The 20,925-nt window shown below is 43.3% G+C and overlaps 1 protein-coding gene across 1 annotated transcript in view; it reads left to right on the top strand.

Annotated features, from left to right (window-relative positions):
• Window positions 1-297: 297 nt before the first annotated feature.
• Window positions 298-20,925, top strand: part of NADK (NAD kinase) — a 47,870-nt gene continuing 27,242 nt past the window's right edge. Inside the window, exons 1-2 of the mRNA XM_073316399.1 lie at window positions 298-504; window positions 9,060-9,279. Of these exons, the coding sequence (XP_073172500.1) occupies window positions 9,101-9,279 (179 nt within the window). The 5' untranslated portion in view covers window positions 298-504; window positions 9,060-9,100. The remainder of the gene's footprint in view (window positions 505-9,059; window positions 9,280-20,925) is intronic.

The raw sequence follows: 20,925 nt of genomic DNA, 5'->3' as shown, positions 1-20,925 counted from the left end.
CCCGCCCCCGAGCCGAAGCAGCGCCACGCGCCAGAACACGAGGCAACCCAGACGGGTGATAGCGGCCGCGCTCAGCCAGCCGCACCCCACGCATGCGCGTCGATGTTCGTCGCCTTTGCCCCGCTCCCCCCTCGGTGTCGTGGGAGGTTTGGCGCATGCGCATGAGCGTGATTCTCCCCTCTCAGCCTCCGGGCTCCGAGCCCACTCTCGCGTACGCAACCCAGCTGCTCTTACCGCCTCCTTCTGGCTGGGAAACCGCGGCGGTCTCGCGCATGCGCAGGGCTGTCGTCTCTTCTCTCTCTCTCCCCCCCCTCCCCCCGCCTTCCCTGCCCCGTCGCCGGCTCCGGGCCCGGCTGCGGCTAGGTCTCGTGAGGAGGCGGAGGAACCAGGGAGGACTATGGAGGCGCGCCGGCGTTCTCGGCCGCACTCACTGGACGGGAGTAGCCGCCGCCAATACCACCGGTTCCGGCAGGCGGGCCTCTGAGGGGAAGAGCTCGCAGCGCGGTGAGCGGGGGACGGCGGCGCGAGGCGAGCGCGGGAGGGGGAATGGAATGGAGCGGAGTGGGGGCGCGGGGGCGGGGTAGGACCTGCTCTGAGGAGGTAGCAAAGCCAGGCTGCCCGGGTCGATGTGGTGCCTCCTTCTGGGCAGCGGCTGCTGCCCCTGCGTGGGGTGCTGCGGGGCAAGCCCGCGGGAGGATGCTTGGCACACAACTGGTCTCTGGGATGAAGCCTGGCAGAATTCAGTTTTCCCTTTTTTTTTTTAATCATTTTGATGGATGTCAGTGTTTATTTGAAGACTTTTTTCATTTTTATTGGTTTAAATTTTCACAGTGATGCGAAGTTATGGGGTGGCCAGACGATGGGCAGCAGGTCACGAGGGTACTAATTTAATGACCGTAGACACTGAGATCCACAAAAATAAAGCTTTATAATTAAAACATAAATTGTCAGCATATCAAAATATATATGTTAAATAGCCTTAAATCAATCTCTTGACTTCTCCAGCAGCATATTGTCTTACTTTGCCTGTCTGTAAATTTCAATTACAATATTTACAATTTAAAATGTCAATATTTTTGTTAGCATGGGGTGAAACTGATGTTTACCAATAAAATAATCAATCCAAGCTTAAAGATGATATTTGGGTCTTTTTGGTGGTTCTTGACACACTGTGGATGTACCATGTGCTACTCCAATGTTCATTAACTGTGTGTATCAAATGTGGCTTCATTGGTACAGGCCCTTAAACAGTTGCCCAGCTGGCATATGGTTTGTGCATATATATCTTGCATAGAGGGTACCTTCTGGCGTAACTAGTTTCAGTGCAGGTTTCCTTCGCAAAGCCATAGATGGTCTCAAGTGGTGTCTAAGAAACACACTGACAATAACAAATAAATTGGTTAGTCTCTAAGGTGCCACAAGGACTCCTTTTCTTTTTGCGAATACAGACTAACACGGCTGCTGCTCTGAAAACTGACAATAACATTCTCTCAGTTCCTGTGAACCAAGAATAATCATTCTTAAATCTGCACTGAGGGGATGGAAACACACAGATGTGGTCTCAGAGCCTAGGTGCAGAAAAAGAGACTACTCAACAGATAGAATAACCCCCTCTCTAGTCAAGGCCTGTGACTGCACCTTGTCATATGAAGGAGTCCTCAGCTGGTTAATAATGTGGCTTCTTTTTTTTAATCAAACCACACAGTCTTGATGGTTGAACTGTTGGGGAAGTTGCTCGGAATTTCGGTTTTGTTCTGGGCCTTGCAATCTAGTTATATCTGCTCTGTTTATCTTTGCTCTACATTAAAGAGGAAGAGAAACAGTACAGCTAGAATGTGGCTTGAAATGTTGCACAGATGATCTTGGGGAGGAGGGCTGCTGCAGAAAAGTTTCTACTCTGGTATTTTTGACTCTTGACAGTGATGCTTTCTGTTTTTCACTGGAAATAGACGAGTTAGAAGTTGTATAACCATACACTGGAAAGATGCTTCTGAGTCACAAGTGCTATCAGTGATTGTAGTGTATTTCTTGACTCCATCTACATGAGGGGGTGGGAGGGAAATCTGTAACTAAAACATAAAAAAAACAAACCAAACACTTGTCCAGCTGACACATGCTTCTCCATTGTTGGTGGGACTGAAGGGGAACCTTTGGGTGCAAACAGCTATGTAAAGAAATCCTCCATTTGACTGGCTTCTTGGTAAAGAGGACTCCTTGAGTTACTGAATAATTGACACAGAAGAGGCATAATCCAAATTAATAGAAAAGGAAGCTAAGATAATGATTTCTGAATGTAATGGTAGTCTTACCCTTATGAGAATTACAGTAAATCAGTAATAACAATAGTAGATGTGTAACAGGTCAAATGGTGTGATCTGAATGTCCAATACGATTTCTGGTTATCTAATAAAAATGTGTGTTTGTACAACAGCCTTCATACATATATCATACCAATTCTTGATCTAACTTCACTTTGATTTCCTTGCAAAGTATTAATGAGGCAAACACCCATATATACCGCATTAGGTATTGTAAACACAATATGAAGGGATTGATATAGCAGCACAATTGTCCTGGGTAGGGCAAACTGTGGCTCACGGGCCGGATCCAGCCCATCAGGGCTTTCAGTCCGGCCTGCAGGCTTGCCAGCCCAGTGGCGCAGCAGGGCCAAGGCAGGCTCCAGGCTGCCTTGGCCCTGCGTCGCTCCTGGAAGCGGATGACACCACGTCCCTGTGGCCCCTGGGTGGGGAAGGGCAGAGGGCTCTGTGCTCTGCCCTTGCCTGCAGGCACCGCCCCCCGCAGCTCCCATTGGCCGGGAATGGGGAATCGCGGCCAATGTGAGCTTTGGGGGTGGTACCCACAGGTGAGGACAGCGTATGGTGGAACTGCCTGCCACACCCCACCCCCAGGAGCCACTGCCGGACATGCTGGCCACTTCCAAGAGTGGCACGGGGCCAGGACGGGCAGAGAGCCTGCCTTAGTCCCGCTGCGCGCCACTCCCACCCCTGAGCCGCTTGAGGTAAGCAGAGCTGGGCTGGAGCCAGCACCCTGAAGCCCTCCTGCACCTGAGCCTCCTAACACCCTGCCTTGAGCCCCCTGCTACATCCCTTCCTGCGCCCCAACCCCCGTCCTGAGCCCCCTTCCTGCTCACTGCACCCCCTCCCATACCCCACACTCCGTCCCCTGCCCCAGCCCTACATTCATGGCCCTGCATACAATTTCCCTACCCAGACGTGGCCCTTGGGCCAAAAATTTGCCCACCCCTGGTCTATCCCCACCTTACCTGTCATCCCTGGTTCGGTATTGAGATGTCAGCCATCTCGTATGATCGGCCGAAGATGCTAGCCTTCACTGCCCACTTGTTGAATTTTCTAACGGGCACCTTCATGCTTTTTCCCAGGCTGCTCCTTACATTCGGGAGGAGTGACCCGTAAACATCTGCAAAACTAATTAATTATCCTCCTTCAAAATCTCCTCAAAGGAGAACTTTGCCAAGATGCCTTTAAAAAACTTGAGAGCGATTAAGCTGCTGTTGTGCTGAGAAACTGCTTATATGTTGACCAATGCTGTCTCATTGTTTCCTTGTTCTCCCCCATCTGTATCAATTTCTTGTCTTTTTACTTAGTCCCTAATCCAAAGAGTTTACAGTCTCTGGGGGTTTTTTGTTTTTATGTTCTGTATTTGTACAGCACTTAGCATAAGATGTTCTGACCCTTAACTGGGTCTCCTAGGCATTGTGATGATACAAAAAATAAATAATTCTGAATTTAAAAGTTCAGACTTTTTTCCCCTTTGATAATGTTACAATGAAATAGCTGTGAAAACTTGACATATCATTGCCTGATGCTTTTTTAGCTGAATTTAATATAAGAATTGAACACTTATGTTAGAATGAATGGATCTTACTAATGATACAGTATTCAAGCTGCCAAAATAAATACTCAGTAATTAATAATTTATTTATAAAGCACCCTGGCAAAATCACTAGGAGTGCTGAATAACAATCATAAAAACAATTTCACATTAATTAAAAAAATAGACTTCTTGGATGATTGTCATTTTAGTTGCTAATGAGCTGTCACCAATATTTGGCTTTTGCTACGCATAAGAAATGAAACATACTGGTCACTTGGCACTATAGGCACGTAACTTGCTATAGTTACTCCGGGTTTGGCTGATATTAGCTTAGAAGAACACAGGAATCCACTTCAAAGACTTACTGATACTAGACCAATAATTCCTTAAAGACCAAAGAGGTAGAAGTAGAGGGGGAGTTGAGGCATTGGATTGTCTTAAAATGTTAAGTAGATTCATAGATGCAGTGTACTGGGATCACGTACACTTCTAAAGCAGCACTAGGCATAGACAGAAATAGAATTCTGTTTTTCTGACTTTCTGTAGTGCTTTCTTGGTGAGCATCTAATATGAAATATAATCTTGGTTACACTTTATATGCAAGCCATAAAGGTAAAATGTAAAATGGAAACTTCCTGGCATTTGTTCTGGGAAGGTTCTTTTACATAATTCAGAATACAGTCCAGGATTGTATCAAAACTGATGTTTGGTGTCACTAAACCTGTGACAAACAAATGAATCTTTGAAGAATAATAACTACTTTAAAAGGTGATGAATGAACCCAAATAAAATGAATAAGGGGATTTTCAGCCATCACATTTAAAATACTAATATGTTGAAAAACGCCTTTCATATTTTATTTAAAAAAAAGAGTACTTGTGGCACCTTAGAGACTAACCAATTTATTTGAGCATAAGGTGCCACAAGTACTCCTTTTCTTTTTGCGAATACAGACTAACACGGCTGTTACTCTGAAACCTGTCATATTTTATTTTAGGCATTTAATATCTGATATTTAAATTGGCTTATTTTCTTAAACTTAGATAATTTTTAAGTGAATTATATTTTATGATTAGTTCAGAAGAAGCTAGTATTCCTTTTGAGAAATTGTATAAAACCGTGGTACAAAGTTAATACAAATGAGCTTAGATGCATAATTTTCCAGGTCAAAAAGTAATTTCTGTATTATTGATGCATGATCACAGTAATTATGTACAAATCAAATAATTGGCACACACATTTGTCTGTCTGAAAGCCAGGCCCCTCTTCTGAAATTCCTAGGTATTAGGAAAGTCAAAAGTATGTTGAAATGAATATTTCCAAGCTCAAGTTCACAGGTGACTGAGCCACTAAACATGTGTATCTTGAAAAGTGAAAGACATTATAAATTGATAACTAATGCATGCCACTAAATTATATCTATTTTTGTCATCGTGTCCTTTTGGAATGGGGATGTAATTCATGTCAGGAATGAAGGAAGTGGTGGTTGGTGATTCAGTAGGTGGCATTTCCATCTGAGTCAGTAATGAACCAGCAATAGTTTTGAAACAGTATCCCATGCTAGAGGCAATGGCTGTATCTTAAAATAGGGTGCTGAGAGGCTTAGTATTTTGTAAGGCAACTTTCCAGTTGTTACAAAGTACTATAGCAGTAGTCACCAGCTGGTAGATCACGATTGACTGGTCGATCATGGAACCTCTGAAAGTCTATCTCAGTCTCGATCTAGGGTTGTCATGCCAACCCTCCTGCAGCCAAACCGGAAGATCAGCCACTAACAGTCTAGCAGCATAGTAGGGCTAAGGCATGCTCCCTGCCTGCCCTGGCCCCACGCCGCTCCCAGAAGCGGCTGGCATGTCCGGCAGCTGCTCCGGGAGCAGAGGGAGATGGGGTCTCTGCGCCCTGCCCTCACCTGCAGGCACTGCCCCTGCAGCTCCCATTGGCTGGGAATGGGGAACAGCTGCCAATGGGAGCTGTGGGGGCGGTGCCTGTGGATGGGGGCAGTGCGGGGAGCCTAAGTGCCCCCCTCCAGGAGCCGCTGCCGGACATGCCGGCCACTTCTGGGAGCAGCACAGGGCCAGGTAGGGAGTCTGCCTTAGCCCCGCTGCGCTGCCGCCTGAGGTAAGCAGGGCCAGTGGGCTCCATACACAGCTCCCAGAAGCAGCCAGCATGTCCCTGTGGCGCCGGGGGCAGGGGACTCCAAGTGCTGCCCCTGTCTGCAGGCACCACCCCCCGCAGCTCCCAACCAATGGGAGCCGTGGAGTCGGTGCTTGGGCAGCACACAGAGACCCCTGCCCCTCTTCCCCCCGGGGCTGCATGGACATGGTGGCCATTTCTGGGAGCAGTGTGGGGCCAGGGCAGGCAGGGAGCCTGCCTTAGCCCCGCTGTGCTGCACCCGGAAGGTGCCTGAGGTAAGTGGTGCCCGGCTGGAGCCCCCCCTGCACCCAAACTCCCTCCCAGAGCCTGCACCCTAACCGCCTGCCCCAGCCCTGAGCCCTCTCCTGCACCCCAGTCCCCTCCCAAAGCCTGCACCCCAATCCCCTGCCCTAGCCTCAGCCCGGAGCCCCTCCCACACTCCAAACCCCTCAGCCCAGAGCCTGCACCCCCTCCCACAGCCCAATCCCCTGTCCCAGCCCAGTGAAAGTGAGTGAGGGTGGGGGAGAGCAAGGGACAGAGGCAGGGGGGATGGAGTGGGCAGGGCCTCAGAGAAGGGGCGGGGCAGGGCCTTGGGGACGGGGAGGGGCAAGAGTGTTTGGGTTTACTGTTATTTCTACATTTTCTTTGAGGTAGATCCTGGGTTTCACTTAAATTCAAAAAGTGATCTTGTGCTTAAAAAGGTTGGAGACCACTGTGCTATAGGGTGGCAAAGTATCATTACTATTGTTAGAAAGACAAATTGGGTGAAAGTACACTCTGAGTAGCTTTCCTAGACCCAAAGAAGAGCTCTGTGTAAGCGCGAAAGCTGTCTTATTGGACCAACTTGTGTTGGTGAAAGATATTAGGTCACCCACCTTGTTTCTCTAATATCCTGGGATCAGCACAGCAAATTACTATTAGCATATTTGTTTACCATAGGGATGTAAATATAATTTTAAAAGTTAACTGTTTAAATTATTAAAACTATATCGTTTAACTGGTTAACTGGTTAAAGGGAGGGGGGCTCCTGCTGCCCCGGCTGGTGCGGGGCTGGGGGTTAATGTTTAGGGAAGGTTAACTGGTAAGCTTCCCTTGTTTATCAGTCTTTCCTAATTGATATGCCATACTATCACATTCTTCACAGTATGTATTAGGTTTCAAAGTAACAGCCGTGTTAGTCTGTATTCGCAAAAAGAAAAGGAGTACTTGTGGCACCTTAGAGACTAACCAATTAATCATCGGATGCATCCGATGAAGTGAGCTGTAGCTCACGAAAGCTCATGCTCAAATAAATTGGTTAGTCTCTAAGGTGCCACAAATACTCCTTTTCTTAGTATGTATTAGGAAATCTGTTCAAAAGGATTTGCAGTTGTAAAAGTGCAATCCTGCAAATATTATAGCAAGATAACTTTGTATTTTCTGTTGAGCTTATTAAAGAGTAAGTATAAAATATTAATCCAAGCTTAATTATTGTAATCACTGTTTATTCTTAGATTAGGTTTCCTTTTTAAACTGAAATTTGTTTGCTGTTTATATATAGACAAGGATTCTTCAGCAGCTATATTCAGATATGGATAAGAACCTGCACAAATGTTGATTCTTAATATTAGTGGGGAAAGTAAACATTTCAGGGACTTAAAATGAGACTTAAAATGGCTTGTTCCATTGTTATCTTACATTCTCTAAGGAGGGAGTATAGAATGTTTTATGTAGAGAAGCTACTCGTATGTAACTATCAACCATATCTGACTAAAATATATATATTGATGATGTAGTAGACTTTCAGTAGGAAGTTCTGTTAACAGATTGGTACACTCATGTAAACTCTCGGATTTTTAAGGTGGGAAAGACCTAGTAAATCATTTTATCCATTTGTTTCCCTGGCAGTGCAGGATTCTTTCATACTTCTTGTGATGAGTAGAGTTGGCATCATGCTAGTTTTGTCTTCATGAAATTCATGTTGTTGTTTTTTTTTTTTTTAAAGGCTAGAAATCTACCCAGTGTAAAACTATATGCTCAGGCTTGAGACTTGTGTGCCTGGCAGGGCCACATCTTCTCCAAATAGGGTTTTAAGAAAGAAAGTCCACTTAAAGAGTGCCTTTTTCAGGTCCATTGCAGTGCTGTTCCTGGCATTCTGACAGTTGCCTAGTCTCAGATGGGAGCTGTGCCTGAAGTTACATTGCTGGAAGTGATGGGAACAACAAGATGAATAGATCCCAAACTGATCAGTTTTGTTATAGGTTTCAGAGTAGCAGCCTTGTTAGTCTGTATCTGCAAAAAGAACAGGAGTACTTGTGGCACCTTAGAGACTAACCAATTTATTTGCTCAAATAGTTTTGTTATAGTTTCAGTAAACTATCCAAATCCTCTCAAAATGGTTTTATTTTTTTGCTTAGGAGGTCCATTCCTTCCACTGTAGTTCACTATTCTGAAACTGCTTAACCGAATTTTTTAGTTCTTGTTCGTTTGGTCCACAGCTTTGTTGTTGGTCACAGAGATATCAGGCTAATAAAGTTGCTTTGGTAGAAACAAAGTATTGGACTGCATAATTTGATGTCTTGTTCCCCCTTGTCTGGAGTCACAGTTACTAAAAATGCTCTTAAGACCAAGTGTATTGTACAGTGCAACTTAGGAATGCCCCTCTGTCTCACTTACCTGATGAGGATGAATCCAGGTATACGACAGTAATTTCAGATTTTGGTATTTTAATTTTAAAAATGACTTTTGGCTTTTGTCCAGTACTCCTTTTATAACAGAAAGTGACTACCAATTCTTTAAAATAGGATTGTAATGGTCTTAAAATTGCAGCCCAAAGTGGCCCTAAACAACCCAGGTAACTGGCATCATTAACACACACGCACTTCAATCGGTTCCTCCATCCTTCTGCCAGTTTTTCTTGTGACTTGGCAGAGCACTGAAATTGCCCGGAGGGTGGGAATCTCTTCAAGAATAGCTTGAGAAGTGTGTGTCATGTTCTAGGTCTATGAACTTAGATAGTGTCCATTTAATTTGTGGTTTGTACTCTCCAAAATTTGAAATAAAGTAAAATCTTACTTTTTCTTTCCCCAAAGGAAGCTGTATTTCCCTCAGCTGAAGTTCCTTTACTTCCACCATGGAGGCGGAACAAGAAAACTTTTGCATCAGTAAAGATGATGAGAGCACTGAATCTGCTTTTCATTGCTCAGCATGTCATGATGATGAGGAGTGGAGCTGTGCTAACCCTATCCGGGGTCGGGCTAAGACTCGTAGTTTGTCTGCTTCACCAGCCCTCGGAAGCACCAAAGAATTCAGGTATGAAGTAAACTAGACTCGAATCTTCTACGCTGATGATTCTTTGGTAAAACTAATATAACATTAGTGCCACATTTATGTAATGCAAATATGATAATATAGGCTCTTCCTATGCGGGCAGCTTTCATTGGCATTAAGAATCACAGCTAATGACATCTTATGGCAAGAATTGAAGAAATGTTCATTTTAGAACAGTTCTGCTTATGCTCTGTCTTGTTCTTTTATATATATATATATATTTGATTTCTAGTGATATCTTGTTTGACAGGATCTCCTTAAGAGTCCATGTGTTCTTTTGTTTCTCGTTCATTTGACTTCATGATCTTCAGTTGCTTTAGATTGTCATAAACAAAGTTAGGTATTCAGGAGTGGACAAACTTAGTATCAGAGAACCTCTGGTCACAAATCCTTAGTGACACATATAGAACATGAGGGCAAGAAATACAGAAAATGCAATTTGGATAGAATGTTGTTTAGCACTGATAAAAGGCAACGCTCCAGTCTAAATAACCACTGAATAAGTATAACAGTGACAATATATTTGCCTTGCTTGTGGCGCCATAGCCCGTTCAGTCCTTGGCATCTCTCCTACGAATGCTCCGTAAGGTTCCCAAACTGTAGTCTGTGAAGCACATAGACAGCTGGCTGGTGACGTGGTGCTGCCTATTCCTTGTTTTTACCTGCTACCTTGCATTTAAGACAGCTAAAAAGTTGTACTTTTCAAATGTTACTCTTCCGTGTAAACAATTGTTATAGTTGATATGTGGATGTCACGTGATAGTGAATTGTAGTGGAAGTGGTCTGTGTGATCGTGAATTGGAGAGAGGTGGTCAATGAGACAATCTCGACTAATAGGGCTTCACTTGGGAAAAACTTCGAGAATCTCTTAGATTCATAGACACTAAGGTCAGAAGGGACCATTATGATCATCTAGTTCGACCTCCTGCACAACGCAGGCCACAGAATCTCACCCACCCACTCCTGCGAAAAACCTCTCACCTATGTCTGAGCTATTGAAGTCCTCAAATCATGGTTTAAAGACTTCAAGGAGCAGAGAATCCTCCAGCAAGTGACCCGTGTCCCATGCTACAGAGGAAGGCAAAAAACGGCCAGGGCCTCTTCCAATCTGCCCTGGAGGAAAATTCCTCCCTGACCCCAAATATGGTGATCAGCTAAACCCTGAGCATATGGGCAAGATTCACTAGCCAGATACTACAGAAAATTCTTTCCTGGGTAACTCAGATCCCACCCCATCTAACATCCCATCACAGGCCATTAGGCCTATTTGCCATGAATATTTAAAGATCAATTAATTACCAAAATCATGTTATCCCATCATACCATCTCCTCCATAAACTTATCTAGTTTAATCTTAAAGTCAGATAGATCTTTTGCCCCCACTGCTTCCCTTGGAAGGCTATTCCAAAACTTCACTCCTCTGATGGTTAGAAACCTTCGTCTAATTTCAAGTCTAAACTTCCCAATGACCATTTTATATCCATTTGTTCTTGTGTCCACATTGGTACTGAGCTTAAATAATTCCTCTCCCTCTCCGGTATTTATCCCTCTGATATATTTATAGAGAGCAATCATATATCTCCCCTCAACCTTCTTTTAGTTAGGCTAAATAAGCCAAGCTCCTTGAGTCTCCTTTCATAAGACAAGTTTTCCATTCCTCGGATCATCCTAGTAGCTCTTCTCTGTACCTGTTCCAGTTTGAATCCATTCTTCTTAAACATGGGAGACCAGAACTGCACACAGTGTTCCAGGTGAGGTCTCACCAGTGCCTTACATAACGGTACTAAACCCTTATCCCTACTGGAAATACCACTCCTGATGCATCCCAAGACTGCATTAGCTTTTTTTCACCGCCATATCACATTGGCGACTCATAGTCATCCTATGATCAACCAATACTCCAAGTTCCTTCTCCTCTTCCGTTACTTCTAATTGATGCATCCCCAGCTTATAACTAAAATTCTTGTTATTAATCCCTAAATGCATAACCTTACAGTTTTCACTATTAAATTTTATCCTATTATTATTACTCCAGTTTACAAGGTCATCCAGATCCTCCTGTATGGTATCCCTGTCCTTCTCTAAATTGGCAATACTTCCCAGCTTTGTATCATCCGCAAACTTTATTAGCACACTCCCACTTTTTGTGCCGAGGTCAGTAATAAAAAGAGTAAATAAGATTCGTCCCAGAACTGATCCTTGAGGAACTCCACTGGTAACCTCCCTCCAGCCTGGCAGTTCACCTTTCAGTAGGACCCGTTGTAGTCTCCACTTTAACCAGTTCCTTATCCACCTTTCAGTTTTCATATTGATCCCCATCTTTTCCAATTTAACTAATAATTCTTCATGTGGCACGGTATCAAACGCCTTACTGAAATCTAGGTAAATTAGATCCACTGCATTTCCTTTGTCTAAAAAAATCTGTTACTTCCTCAAAGGAGGAGGTCAGGTTGGTTTGGCACGATCTACCTTTTGTAAAACCATGTTGTATTTTGTCCCATTTACCATTGACCTCATTGTCCTTAACTACTTTCTCCTTCAAAATTTTTTCCAAGACCTTGCGTACTACAGATGTCAAACTAACAGGCTTGTAGTTAACCGGATCACTTTTTTTCCCTTTCTTAAAAATAGGAACTAGGTTAGCAATTCTCCAATCATACAATACAACCCCTGAGTTTACAGATTCATTAAAAATTCTCGGTAATAGGCTTGCAATTTCGGGTGCCAATTCTTTTAATATTCTTGGATGAAGATTATCTGAGCCCCCCGATTTAGTCCCATTAAGCTGTTTGAGTTTCGCTTCTACCTCAGAAATGGTAATATCTACCTCCATATCTTCATTCCCATTTGTCATGCTACCATTATCCCTAAGATCCTCTTTAGCCTTATTAAAGACTGAGGCAAAGTGTTTGTTATTGGGCCATGCCTAGATTATCCTTGACCTCCACTCCATTCTTAGTGTTTCGTGGTCCCACTTCTTCTTTATTTATTTATTTATATGGCTATAGAACCTTTTACTATTGGTTTTAATTTCCTTTGCAAGGTCCAACTCTACTTGACTTTTAGCCTGTCTCTCTTTATCCCTACATGTTCTGACATCAATAAGGTAGCTTTCCTTGTTGATCCCTCCCATCTTCTACTCCCTGTATGCTTTCTGCTTTTTCTTAATCACCTCTCTGAGATGCTTGGTCTACAACTCCTGCCTATGAATTTTTTCCCCTTTCTTGGGATGCAGGCTTCTGATAGCTTCTGCAGCTTTGATTTAAAGTAATCCCAGGCCTCCTCTACCTTTAGATCCATAAGTTCTTCAGTCCAATCCACTTCCCTAACTAATTTCCTTAATCTTTGAAAGTCAGCCCTTTTGGAATCAAAAACCCTAGTTGCAGATTTATTTTTGTTAATCCTTCCGTTCAGTTTGAACTGAATTAGCTCATGATCACTTGAACCAAGATTATCCCCTACAACCATTTCTTCTATGAGGTCCTCACTACTCACCAAAACCAAATCTAAAATGGCATCCCCTCTAGTCGGTTCAGTAACTACTTGATGAAGGAATCCATCCGCTATCGCATCTAAGAAAATCTGAGCCCTATTATTATTGCTAGCACTCGTCCTCCAGTCTATATCTGGGAAGTTAAAGTCTCCCATGATCACACAGTTTCCACTAGTATTTACTTTATTAAAAACATTTAAAAAGGGCTCTATCCATATCCAAATTAGATCCCGGCGGTCTATAGCCCACTTGAAGCACTATCCCAGGGGAGGCTCTAATAGTTTTCTTCCCCAATGTAATTTTTGCCAAGACGAGCTCTGTCTAATCCATTCCATCGCTTCTTATTTCTTTACATTCTACCTCATTGTTGATATACAATGCTACTCCACCACCTTTGCCTTTATTTTGGTCTTTCCTAAACAGCACAGACCCTTCCAGTACCCGTACTCCAGTCATGACGACTATTCCACCATGTTTCCGTTCTCCCTAGAATATCTGGTTTCCCTTCCTGCACCAGTAGCTCTAGTTCCTCCATTTTGTTACCCGGCTCCTCGCACTGGTGTACAAACATTTTAATTTTTGCTGTTTGCCCTTGCTCACATTCTGTATCCTATTAAGCACGGTCATTCTCCAGCCAGTATAACCTATTAGACTGGTATCCACACTGCCCTTCCTCCTTATATACATTCTCCTACCCACGGCTGTATCCTTTCTTACTTCGTTTTCTTCCCTCTCAATGCTAAAATCCGGCATGGAGATTACCTGGACATCTCCCAACCATCTCCCCCAAATTCCTAGTTTAAAGCTCTCTTAATCAGTTGTGCCAGCCTCCATCCTAGAAGTCTATTTCCTTCCCTACTCAGATGAAGTCCATCCTGAGAGAAATGTCCTCTGTCCATGAATGCCTCCCAGTCGCCATACATCCCAAAGCCCTCCTTATAGCACCACTGCCTAAGCCATCTATTGATCATCATAATCTTGTCACACCTTTGTTGCCCTTCTCTTGGAACAGGTAGAATCCCACTAAAGATTACCTAAACCTCGATTTCCTTAAGCGCCTTCCCCAGCCTAGCATAGTCTCCTGTAATACTTTCCAGCAAGAATTTAGCCGTGTCATTTGTTCCCACATGAAGGATAATTAGGGGATTCTTTCCCGCTCCCTTTAGGATCGTTTTCAACCTCAGGTCTATATCCCGTATCTTAGCACCTGGAAGACAGCATACCCTTCTATTCTCTGGATCAGCTCTGGATACAGGCCTGTCTATTCTTCTCAGTAAAGAGTCCCCGATCACATAGACCTGCCTTTTCCTGGTGACGGTGCTATTCTCCATTCCTTTTCTCCCTTGTAATCCTCTTCAACCCATCCTGTATCCTCCTGGGGCTCATATTTGGTGTAGTCTCCATTGACTCTTCCCCTTTTCCTGTAGGACTAGCCGCTCTTCTCTTCTTCCTTGTCCTTCCACCTTCAGTGACTGCCTGCTGAGCCCCTTCTTCATTTTCTAACTCTGCAAACCTGTTCTTGAGGTCTGTTTCTCCTTCACTAGCCCATCTTTTCCTCTGCCTGGTTCTTTTAGTCACATGCTTCCACTGACCACTTTCCTCACCCAGTCTCCCCTCAGAATTCCTCAGTCCTGCTTCCATCTGCAAGTCTGAGCTTTTCCCTTCAGATACCTCATGGCTTTGCTCCATAATCTGCTCAAACCCCTTCCTAAACTCAGCCAGACTTTCCACCTGCATCTCCAAACCTCAGATTTCTTCCTCCGTCAGCTCTATGAGACAGCATTTCATGCAGACAAAACTCTTACCAGGTACCACCTCCAGGCTCATATACATACTGCAGCTTCCACATCGAGTCATCTTCATTGTGTCTTCCACGACATGAGTCACTCCAACTGCTACCTCTGTATCTGTCATAGCCTTTCCACCCAAATCCTGTTAATTTGGGAAACACAAACCACACCCACAGCAAAAACAATACAAACTCCCCTGTGCCGCTGCATGACTGGCTGGCTACCTTTATAGGACCCCTAGTCAGAGAAGCCCTGCCCCCTAATCAGGGCTCAGCTTATTTCATTTAGAGCACTGAATATCCATCCATGGTAATGGTTATTACTGACCTTGGATGGATTTGAACCATGAACATGGAGATTAAAGGCTGGTTCTCTCCCCTCCCCCCCCCCCCCCCCCCCAATATTTCTGAATGAGCAGGAAGTTTCCTGCTTTTGTAGAAGTAGGGCAAAAGTGAAATTTACCCAAGTTTTGTGTTTGCTCTTCTAGTCTGTATTTACATAGTGAGGTAACCCTTAAATAGCTTCTGAGATTAGAAGTATATTACCAAGGAAAAAAACAGTCATTGGTCTATCATCTGCTGGCTTCAAGAGAGAATTTTGAACATAGTAATAACTTTTCACATTTTTTTTCTTACAAAGCATAGGAATTGTGGATGCAATGCATAGCTGTAGCATTTATCATATACTGAAAGAGCTTGCCCATAACTCAGAAAATAAGTATACGGGTGTTCAAGTAATATTTCTAGTTCTTTATGTACACAATTTTACAAGGATACATGTGGCTTTATTTAATAGAACTCCATAATGTTTTACAGAGTAGATTGATACAATTTGTTACACTATTGTCAGTTTTAAGTCAACCATCATACAAAGGATCCAACTTCCAGTTCTACACATCTTACAAAAATGAAGTATGGAACAAATGGTGACGTTGAGGTACATCAATTTAATAGCTTGATAGTAATATAATCCAAAAGGAATGTTCAGTCTTCCTTAAATTGTAGGATCAGAGCTGGACTTGATACCAGATCTTTTGAACAGCTCCACCTAGAGTTAGTATACATGGTAGTAAGAACCTGGTTGGGTGCGTTTCATCTGTATAGTAATGAGGGGTGGCAAAAAAGTACCTTTTATTCATAGATCATAATTAGTGCACCAAGAAATCTCTATTGCCTTCCTCGAGCCAGATTGTTAACCTACTAGTAATGCCCTTATGTCACACGGGGATCCTTGATTTAACTTCTGGTGTGGCATTTCTCAGACCAACAATGGCAGGTAAAGACTGTACTGTGGAGGCAGTATGCTTTGAGGGAGGGAGGGAGTACCTTGCACTACTGAACTCTGATCCTCCAGATGCCTGAAGGGCATGGCAAAATTCTAAAGGAGCTGCTTACCAGAGAGGTTTGTCTCTCCCATCCAAACTGTGTTGCTAGCAGTATTGTTGCTGCAATGTGGAGCATTTGTAGGTGAGACTATAAGGATGGGGGGAAAGGGGCTGGGGGAGAGGGACTCCCAAATCGAAGAGAAGAGGATCTCAAAACAGACTGTAAGCTGATTAAATGTTTTCTAATAAGTGGGGTTTCAGAGTAACAGTCGTGTTAGTCTGTTTCTGTGGAGTTTCTTTAGGATAATATACTTAAAAATTTTTGGAGGCTGTTCTTGCAGGATCAGTGGAAACCTTTTAATGCTTGAAGTTTCCTGTTATTGCCTATGTTCTACATAGTACAATATAAGAAAACAAAGTATTTATGTAGAAATATATGCTATAATTAGCAGCATTTAAGTGCAGAAATTTGATTGTGTTCATAGGATTTTAAACACCTAATATTAGTCTACATGAGTAAAAGGCCTGTTGGCCTAAATTCTGCTCTCTCCTTTCTAGGTGTGAATATTTCCAAGTAATTTTTTTTTTTGGTAGTTAGGAAACCTGCTTTTTTTTTTCTATTGGGCACACATTTCTTAATTTATTTCCATTTTCTTTTGGTTAGCTTGCTCTCTGATGGATAGAAATTGCTCTGAAACTACAATCTATCTTTGCAGTCGGGGTAGCCATTCATGTTTTGAATGAGGTTTACTACTTAAAAGATATTTTATTAAAACTTCTTTAAGTCACTCTTTGTCTGGTTTTGTGATTCTTTCACCACCAGTTCAAAGGAACTTGTAAAATGTCAAATAAAAATTATCTTAGGTTTGCTATGCAGTATTTGTAATTGAGTCCTTCTCTCTATATATCAACTTAGCAGGCTCTCTCTCCATAGTTCAATACATTTCTAAAGCACATTAGTACATTATAAGTAGAATAGAAAATGGTAGTAATACCTTCTTATCTCTATTCACTTAATAAAAGAATCTTATTCTTTGATTAAATGGCACACGTATTCAATCCTGATAAAACCCTTACCGAAAACCTATTTTAATTATATAATGCCTTAGAAAGATGTACATGGTGCTGTACAGTGGGTAAATTGTATCAAATATGGATTTCTTCATCAGAGTTGAGGATCTGATCCCTTAAGCTTCTGAGCTGTTTCTATTCTCAATGAATGCCACAGGAGTTGAGGTTATGCTGCAGCATGCAGGATCAGGTCCTGAAAGGTACAAATCCATACAATGCACAATGTTGTAATACTGCAAACACGTGACGTTGTGTATAACTTTCATTGCTTAAATACATGTGGGAACAGAGGTATTTAGAGGTTGCCTTTTGTAGGAGGAGCAGGAAGGAGTTTCTTTCATGCCACTCCTTAAGGTTTGAAAAAATATGCAGGTGAAAGGGACAGAACAATTTTGGGGGGCAGGGGGGAGAAATTGAGTGGAGTGGACGTCAGAAGGTACATAAGCAAGGGAATAGTTTACTATCCTAATTTAAAACATTATAATTTCAAAATGTATGAAGACTTTATCAGTGCTGCCTTCATTCCTCTACACATACTTGGAATTCTTGTTCATCCTTAATATACTATTAAGAAATAGTGTCATTAAAGTCCTTGTATGTTTGTTTTTCTTCTTGATAATAATAGAATAAATAAGGATAAGTATGAAAATATCTATTACTGTCTCCTCCTCAGACAGGCTCAGTAATGCTTGAAATTTATACTAATACATTGTACTGACACATCAGTTAAATCACCTTGAAGAAGAGTTCTGTGTAAACTCAAAAGCTTGTCTCTCTCACCAACAGAAATTGGTCCAATAAGAGATATTACTTCACCCACCATGTGTCTCTGATATCGATAAATGTCAATTTTATTGGCCTGCTGGAAAGGGAGAAATTGTTATATTTGTTTTTATTAGTAAATACAAATTTTATTCAAACTTCTTAAAAAAAAAAATGTGGAACTCACAGAATGTCACCGCAATCACTTGCTTGTATGTTGTATCTCTTTCTTCCACTGTTCATATAATTTTGTATTTTGGCAGATTGTAAACTCTCTGGGGCTGGGAATGAGTCAGCACATTACATGAATTAATCAGGAACAGGAGAGGCATATTTCCCTGTTGTCACTTTTCAGTGTAAATGACTATAATGTTTATGGTAACATTTACATAGTGCCTTACAATCATTAGCTAATTGTTCCAATAGATATGGGAGGTAGGTAAACTTTATCCACATTTTACTGGTTAGGGGAAGCGGGTGGAAGCTGAAGCAGAAAGGTTGTGACTTCTCCAAGGTAAACTTGTTTTAGAACTGGTATTAGTCCCATGTTCAGGCCACTAGACCATGCCCCTCTTTGTTTGCGGCTAAATTGAAATTCGGAACTCACATTTCCATTGGCGGTGTCATGTAATCTAACTCTTCTATTAAATGTATAAAACAAAAATCATAACCTTCTGCAATTACACTGGAAGTGCTTGCTCCAGTTCTTCACTCATTTGGGTATGTTTGGTATCTTACTCTGCAAGATTTTGCAAGTTACTGCCTCAACTCTTTGAGGCTGAGGAAATAAATACCTCTTAGATTATATGAATGAATTCTGGGATAAAGTAATGTTTAGTGATTGGCAAATATTTACTCAAAATAAAAAGTTGCGAGGAAAAAGTATTTTTCCACAACTCTTGATCTCCATTACCTGCCTGTCTTAGCTTCATGCTGCTTTTACTTCACAATAAGGACGAAGGGACTCATGGTCACCTGCATTAAAAATGCCTAGAAAGCTGGATTCTTCAGCATTACATTTGCTGCAAAATTAAGAATCTGTTTTTTCCAATTTCTGAGCCAGAAGGAGTGCTTATAGAAGTTTTCTTCTGGTCCTGGAGGCATTTCTGATGATCTGACAACCAAGCCCCTCTGCAACAGTCTTTTACTCCTGTGGGCATTCTGGAAATTTTATTGTCAAATAAATGCGGAGGCTCCAGCATGGTACTGGGGAGCATAGGCCACTGGCTACACAGAGGTGGGAGATAACTGTGCGCCCCCCCACCCCCCTCCCCAAGACACTGACTCAGTGGTGAGGCTGCACCCAACCGTGACACAGTGTAAGGACTGGGCCTGCCCCTCTGTGCCAGGTGCATCAGGTGTGGGCAGGCAGGATCCAAGTGTGGAGAGGCTTAGTGTGTGGGGGTCGAGGTGTGGGTCGAGAGGGTTCTGTGTGGGGCAATGTGGGTGTGGACAGCTCAGTGGGGGATCTGGATGCGGGGGGGAATCTGGATGCACAGGGGCTTGTTGAGGGGTTCTGGATGCAACAGTGATGGGACTCTGCAGGGAGGTCCAGGTGAAGGTGGTTGGGGCTCAGCAGCGGGGTATGGGTGTGGGGGCCTCAGTGCGGGGGCCCAGATGCTGGTGTTCAGGGCTTGGTGGGGTGGGAATCTGGATGCGGGTGGTTCATCAGGGTGGTCCAGGTGCAGGGGGATTGGGGCTCATGGAGAGGGGTGTTCTGAGTGCAGGGCGGGGGTGAGGTTTGGTGGAAGGGTCTGGGTATGAGGGGGTCTGGATGCACGGGCGTTGGGCGGATGGGGGAGCACTCCCTCTACAGGGATCCCTTTCTTTGCAGCTGAGGAGTGATGGGTGCAGGAAGCGGGTGGGTGGTGGGGGGAGTTTGCATAGCTTTCTTCAGCCAGGGGAGAAATCTGGGGATGGGTCTGACCCGGCCACGGATACTGTGCAAGGGAAGAAGAGCTCCCATCCTCCTCAGCCCAGCTGTGACTAGCAGCTGAGCCCGGTGCAGGGTAGGAGCCACCAGCCGGGTCTTCCCCATTCTCGTCCCCTGCGCCACTGTGATTTACCTCTCTGCCGGCTGCCCTGGGCCCCCGAAACATACTGCTGGGGAGGGTCACAGGGCTGCTCTTGTGCCTTTCCTTTGCTTCCCCATCAGAAAGTCATTTTTCTACAGGGAAGCAAATAAATCTGCAGGGGACATAATTTCTGTGCATGCACAGTGGTGCAGAGTTCCCCCAGGAGTAAGTCTTTACTACGTGATTTAACAGTAGCTACCTCATGAATTCTGTGGTCCATATGAAAAGTGGGACTTCTGGTCTGTACCAGAGGTAAAACATCACTAAACAAGCCTAAAATGGCTTTGTTAATTATTTCCCAGGTCTTATAGAAGTGAGATTTTTGAGTTTAACTTTACCTTTTACCAGTCCTTAACTATCCTCAAGGAAAGGATCCAGACTGTAAACTAAATGCTTTGGCAGGTTGTCTTATGGCCTCTGTTTCTTTACACAGTGGAATGATTAATCTGTTCATTGGTATAACTCACTTTGTTGTTGTTTGTTGTTATTCAGTTTAATTGGTTGGTGTAACTGACTTTAGCTACTTCCAGTTAAACACTGGAAACCATAATATACTATAAGCAAAAACTCCTCTCTTCACTTTTCACCAAGGATTCAAAAATTGTACTTATCTGTACAGTTAGGAGCCTCTGTGTTTGGCTTAATCCTTCACATGCCGTCCTTTATGCTGTTTAGGGCATGTGTTCACTGCCAAAATAATCCCCCGTGACACCAGTTCTTGCAGTCCCGGGTTCTACAGACTTGAGCTCACGCTGCGATGCTGAAAACAGCCATGTAGATGCTCCCACCCAGGTTCTGAAACCTGAGGAGCGGGGTGGGTTTCAGAGCCAGAGTAAGAACATCTGTGTGCTGTTTTTTCACACCATAGCACAAGTTTGAGTCCGTTGACCCAGGTTCTGAAACTCACTGCTGCAGGTGTAGACACATTTCCCCAGGCCTCCAACTTGGTCTGTTACTATCTCTGAAACATCATCACATTTGATGCTACCTAGGTCAGTCTTTGGATGAAATTTTCATGGCATCTCATCTTCACTACCACATTTATTTTTTGCCAAGTCCCTCCCCTATTTCTAAATGGGTTGGGAGCTCATTTTGTCTCTACTGGCAACCAAG

Source organism: Lepidochelys kempii, chromosome 18 (genome assembly GCF_965140265.1).
Source record: "Lepidochelys kempii isolate rLepKem1 chromosome 18, rLepKem1.hap2, whole genome shotgun sequence".
Taxonomy (NCBI): domain Eukaryota; kingdom Metazoa; phylum Chordata; order Testudines; family Cheloniidae; genus Lepidochelys; species Lepidochelys kempii.
The sequence above is the reverse complement of the archived record's forward strand: the minus strand, read 5'-3'. Positions and strand labels throughout refer to the sequence as shown.